Source organism: Salvia hispanica, chromosome 3 (genome assembly GCF_023119035.1).
Source record: "Salvia hispanica cultivar TCC Black 2014 chromosome 3, UniMelb_Shisp_WGS_1.0, whole genome shotgun sequence".
In the NCBI taxonomy this organism is placed as follows: Eukaryota; Viridiplantae; Streptophyta; class Magnoliopsida; order Lamiales; family Lamiaceae; genus Salvia; species Salvia hispanica.
Window position 1 is genome coordinate 49,236,978 of NC_062967.1, and position 5,719 is coordinate 49,242,696.

At 35.2% G+C, this 5,719-nt stretch overlaps 1 protein-coding gene across 1 annotated transcript; it reads right to left on the minus strand.

Moving 5' to 3' along the window:
* Positions 1-1,730: 1,730 nt before the first annotated feature.
* Positions 1,731-3,930, minus strand: LOC125216959 (E4 SUMO-protein ligase PIAL2-like). The gene is made up of 6 exons (XM_048118750.1): positions 3,743-3,930; positions 3,361-3,433; positions 3,009-3,074; positions 2,555-2,620; positions 2,336-2,466; positions 1,731-2,076 (listed from the first exon to the last, which is right to left on the minus strand). The coding sequence occupies exons 1-6, from the start codon at positions 3,892-3,894 to the stop codon at positions 2,001-2,003; spliced, it is 564 nt and encodes a 187-aa protein (XP_047974707.1). The 5' UTR covers positions 3,895-3,930; the 3' UTR covers positions 1,731-2,000.
* Between the last annotated feature and the right edge of the window lie 1,789 nt (positions 3,931-5,719).

The window sequence follows — 5,719 nt, forward strand, 5'->3', positions numbered from 1 at the left end:
AATTGTACTGTTGTTGTTCTCATTGTGAGTATGTTATATAAGATTCATCACTTAGAATTTCGAAAAAAATAAGAATGCTTTAGAATATTTTGTTGTGGTTTTAATGAGACAACTAAATATTTTTGGCAAATTAGTTAAGCCAATACATGCGTTATGGTATTTTGTCATGTTTGCTACTGCATTTTAATTAGTAAAAGTTCACCACTTGCAGGAAATATGTCAAAAAATGGTGCTGTTGTTGGAGAAGGAGTCAGTTTTGCGTGATGATATTTCATTGTGAAGGCAATTGTATTTCATATTTTCTACTATGCAGTAATTCGCGTTTTATTAATTAGAGAATTTCGATTTCCAGGTTCAAATTTAAGATGATTTAGCTACCTCTATTTTATTAATTTAATAAATTATATGGACTTGGTCCAATTATTTTAATGAATTTTAATTAGTAATTATTTGTAATCCATGAATGTTTGCTTCATGTAATTATTAGTGTTATTAACTAGCCAATCCCTTATGGACTAATGAATTTAATTGATTTTATTTGCATAAAATCATACCTGATATATATGATAAAATTCAATAAAATGATAATTGGATTGACATTTCAAATATAACAAAATTAAAATAAACCCTCAATATGAGTAGATATATAATAGATAGTATATTTAATTTGTAAATATAATAACAATAATCAAATTTATAATAATTAATTTATATAAATTATTGATACATTGTTATGTTATTATAGTTTATAATAGAAAATAGCATAGAAAAATAAGTGAACAGAGAAATTTTTTTGAGTTTGAGATTGGTCTAATGGTTGAAGTAAAATTGTTTTATAAGTATGATATGTATTATAAATTAGTTTTAGATGTGGTGTAAATGGTGAGTTGGTATGACTCTACGAGGGATAAACAAGGATTGAGAGTTTGTAAATGATATAGCTCATGGAAGCTTTTGAAGTTGTTATTACCTAACTAAAATGTATTCTGTTTACCTCAATTTTTTAAATATGTAAATTTGAATTATAAATTATTACACCTTAGCCATGCTTCGTTTATTTATATTTACGATTTTAGATTTACATAATCCATTATTTCGTAAAATTATTTCACAGCATAAAATTAGTACGAAGAAAATAAAATTAGCGGGTGTGATGCTAGTTTAAATAAAAATGCATAATTATAAATCTCAATATATACGTTTGTTAAGAAAAGTTTATAGAGTTGGAATATAAGTATAGAGTGGAGTATGAGTGTATTAAAAAAGAAAAATTATTGTATTATACTACTCCTTAAACATTGAATGTTAAGTAATATTTTCATGACTAGGAAATCGAACTCGGAGCTTACTTTTCCAGTGACCTCGATAAAAATTGAACGTTGTGATGTTTACCGTTAATTTGCACTTTCCATTCTCTTTTCTATTTCTCTTTATCTTTTCTATTTCCATATGATTAAACTTGACGCTTTCTATTAAAATTTTCAATTAGTGAGAAATGTATAAAAATATGGTTATCTAATTAGGGCATTAGAGCAATTCCGATTGAAATAGATAAATTAAAAATATATAGTATATTTCATTTATCTTTTAAAAAGAATAACTATATTCTTGAAATAATGATCCCTAAAATTATTGAAATTTAGTATTTCCATGAACTTCAAATCTGGTCCTCAATTCGTGGAAATTCATCACATGTGATAAGTTCATAACTTTTGCAACTAAATTTTAAGATCTTGGGAAATACTAGTTCCTTTTGACGGAGGATGTAGGTTTAGGATTTTCCTGCGATGAATACGTAAAAGTAAAATAGATCTTGTTACAGCCCTTGGTTAGTTGGTTCGACTCTTTTTTAAGATCCGGGAAATAACCAACAAAGAAAACCCGGAAAAGAGCTTATATTACGCTCTACTCTCTACCTAGTAATAATAAGATAACTACTCTGATGACGAACATAATTTTGATAGCAGTCCGGAGGCCTCGTTTGACGCTGGGGTAGTGGTTTAGTTCAACCCATGCATTGTGGCTGCAGTCTTTGGGCCTTCTTCGTTAAGTTCTGTCTTGATGGTAGTCGTATCACTGCACCGACCATTGGGTTTATAGGAAAAAAATGAATTAGAAACCAATCTCAAAGGAACAAAGCAAGGAAGTGATCATCTCTCGTGAATCGCCTAATCGAAATCTAATCAATTCATGGTTCCTTTATGGCTGCAGAACCAGTTTCAATTGATAGGCTACCAAATAAATGAGATTTTACAGCATTAGCAACATGACATACTAAGTTGAAAATTTTGGTTCGAAACCATCAAGTTGGAATGAAAGGAAATTCATGTTATACCTTGACATAACTGATTGAGAAGGGTTTGGTTCATTGCTGAGATGCATCCTTGACATAGCTGTTGAGATAACTGAGTGAGAAGGGTTTGGTTCATTTCTGAGATCTGATGCACTAGAAAAATTGCTTGCAACCTGTAGATATTATCACATTCCAAAATTACATACAGAATATATTGAAAGATACATAGATCACATCAAATAATAACAAATATCAACAGACCTCTTCTGCAAGATTGATGAGCTCTGCAGAGTCTTGATCGGGAAACCACCCATGCTGACAAGCTCTCTATCATAAAATCGGGATCGAGATGAATAATTTCTTAACTAGTGAAGAATAGGAGATGTACATTCAACAGCAATGTTCATTTGTTTTATAGAAGGGAACTGGACAAGTTACTCTGGTGCAAAGGCTTATGACTATTTATAAACTAGTTTGGTTTGTAAAATATCAAGCATTAATGTGATTACTTAGAGGTCTTTAGACATGTATCAGAAAAAAGGGGATTTTTGTTTTACAAATTCAAAAGCTTGCAAGAACTATAGCCACATTTTCAACAAGTGAGACAATAAAACAAATGATGCATATGATAAGAGCAATAGAACATGTAATAAATGATCTAACAATGCATAACTGAAACGAAAAAACTAAAAAATTGGGTGATTGAAGAAATTACCTTAAAAGAAACCATCAGGACCATAATAGCTGATTGTGTTTGGGCATCAGTTTGAATTTGAACCACCTAACAACATAATTTTTCAGACATGATCAGATATCATCACTTAATGGAATATATGAAGAAAATAAATCCAAAATATCCTTGGACCAGCTCTACTTCATATGTACATGGACAGAACACATAATGACATATCATATATGTGTCCCCATTTCACAGATGGAGATAATAGTGTAAATAGCCTATGAGATCCCTTTAGGTCCCCATTTGAATGATCCCATCTAGTTACACTTCCAAATGAGGATCATACATTTCACTGAAAATTTAAGCAAACAATGTATAAAATGATCACCTGCTTTATAAGAGAAGGTAAGGCGGATGATGTGTTTGGAACATAATTGTTTGCTATGCAAAAATCAATCCCTCTGCATTGGCAAAAGTATGTATAAATCAACAGTGATAAACCAAAACTATCCATCTACAAACACCCCATGGACATCCTAGAAGCAAAAGGCACTATTCTTCACAAATAATTCTCCAAAAGAATATGCATTTAAGGGGAATATATCATGCCAAACCTCTTTCTTAATGCTCTTGCAAAATAAAATAGGCAAAACACATACAACACAGAGCAGATACAAGCACATGAAAAATGGAGTAATAAGGTGAACTAACTCATCTTCATAAAAAATAATGGAAAAATCAAAGGCATAAGCAAAGGAGAAATGGAATGCCTGGAGAGAGAGAGGAAGAGATTTTTGAAGCCTGTGTGGTTTGCAATGTTGTTGGAGAATTGAAGGTTCAAACGATCGATAACGGCCGAAATTCGGAAGTTATTTAAACCCCACTGAGTCAAGGCGGCGCCGATGTTGCCATTCGCTGCCATTCCTCCAATTACTACTGTGTCTGTGCGCCTCTGTTTCTCTTTTCTATGTCGGATATTTATATGTAAATTTAAAAGAAGTCCAGATCATGAAAATAATTTTAATTCATGTTAAAACATAGATTCGAAATAAATAAAGTTGTTATCATTTGAAATTTGGTAGTGACTGGTGGATTTTAATCAATCATTCAAGGACGTAGTACTCCACTATCCACTTTGGGTATCGAGCGATCTCCTTTGCCATTTTGTAGCTGATTTGCACAGCACAAGATCTTCTAATCTAGGCTAGGCTTGATATCCCTTACATATATTGCAGGGTGTCTTGCTAAAGTAGTACAAATTCTGATATATTGATATTCGTGACTACTACATAGCTGTGATCATATTACTTTAATTTGGGATGTAAAAAGCATGAGTCTTATCCATTCCATTCATTTTCGCATAGGCATGATTCATGAAAGACAAAATACTCCCTCCGTTCCCTCATAGTTGAGCCGGAAGGGTTAGGGTTTAGGGTAGGGTTTAGGGTTTCGGCACGGAGTTTAAGAAATGAATGTTGAGTGGGTTAAATAAATAGATAAAAAAGTAAGAAAGAGAAAAAATGTACAAAGAATAAAGTAAAAAGTGAATAAAGTAGAGAGAATAAAGTAAGAGAGAGTAAAGTAAGAGAGATGAAAAAGTTACTATATATGGAAATGACTCAACTATGAGGGAACTTCCCGAAATGGAAAAATGACTCAACTATGAAGGAACGGAGGGATTTGAGATTTGATTGAGTAAGGGCATCCGCATCACTGCGCGATGCGGTCTCGATCTCGTCTCGTCATCCAGACAGCGATGCGGGATCCGTCTCGTCCTGACGAGACGGGCTGTCTCGACGCGTGACGCGTCCCAGCGAGGTCGGCCTCGAGCTGGCGAGACACGCGCCTCGCGCCACATGGCGCGCGCGGGCGGCTGGCGTGACGCCCACTCGTCGACCCGCGAGTGGGCGTCGGAATTATGACGTTATAATTCATTTTTAAAAAAAAAATCAATTTTTTGAAAAAAAAAGATTTAAAAAAAACGGTAATATGGCCGTTCAACAGTCATATTTAATTTTTTTTTTATTCTATAAATACTCTTCTCCATTCTCCATTTTACACACAAACACACATCTATTCTCCCATCTCTCTTTCTTTCCTCTCCAATCACTTCTATAAAATCATTCCTTTATTTTTTTTCTTCTCCCAAATTTAATCCATTATGGATCCATTTGAGCAAATGCGTCGAATAATGGAAGAATCGCTAGAAGAAGATCGACGTAGGGAGGAGGAAGCCGCCGCGCCTCCTCAAAGGCGACGCCGGACTTACATCCATCGTAACCGGGAGGAAGCCGCCGCAAGGTTGGAACGTGATTACTTCAGTCCGAACCCGGTATGGGGAGATATCTACTTCCGTCGCCGTTTCCGTATGTCACGCGCGCTATTTTTGCATATCGCGAATACATTGGCGGGACGGGAAGAGTACTTCAGAGAAGGGTTCGACGCTGTTGGCCGTCCTAGCCACACGACGCTCCAGAAATGTACTGCGGCGATCCGTCAGCTTGCTACTGGACAAACGGCGGATTCGTTCGACGAATACCTGCACGTCGGAGAATCCACTGGGAGACTTTGTTTGTTGAACTTCTGCAAAGGCGTCCGGGCAGCCTTCACCGACGAATTTCTGAAGAAGCCAACCACCGCAGATTGTCAGTTTCTGCTCCGACTTCACGAACAAGTGCACGGATTCCCCGGGATGCTCGGGAGTGTCGATTGCATGCATTGGCAATGGAAGAATTGCCCTGTGGCGT

Excerpts from the sequence above, each read along its gene's own strand:
- LOC125216959 (XM_048118750.1), bottom strand. The coding sequence starts at position 3,894 with ATGGCAGCGAATGGCAACATCGGCGCCGCCTTGACTCAGTGGGGTTTA. Across the intron at positions 3,075-3,360 it reads TACCTTCTCTTATAAAGCAG|GTGGTTCAAATTCAAACTGA; the intron begins GTGATCATTTTA and ends TTATGTTGTTAG. Across the intron at positions 2,621-3,008 it reads TCCTGATGGTTTCTTTTAAG|AGAGCTTGTCAGCATGGGTG; the intron begins GTAATTTCTTCA and ends ATTTTATGATAG.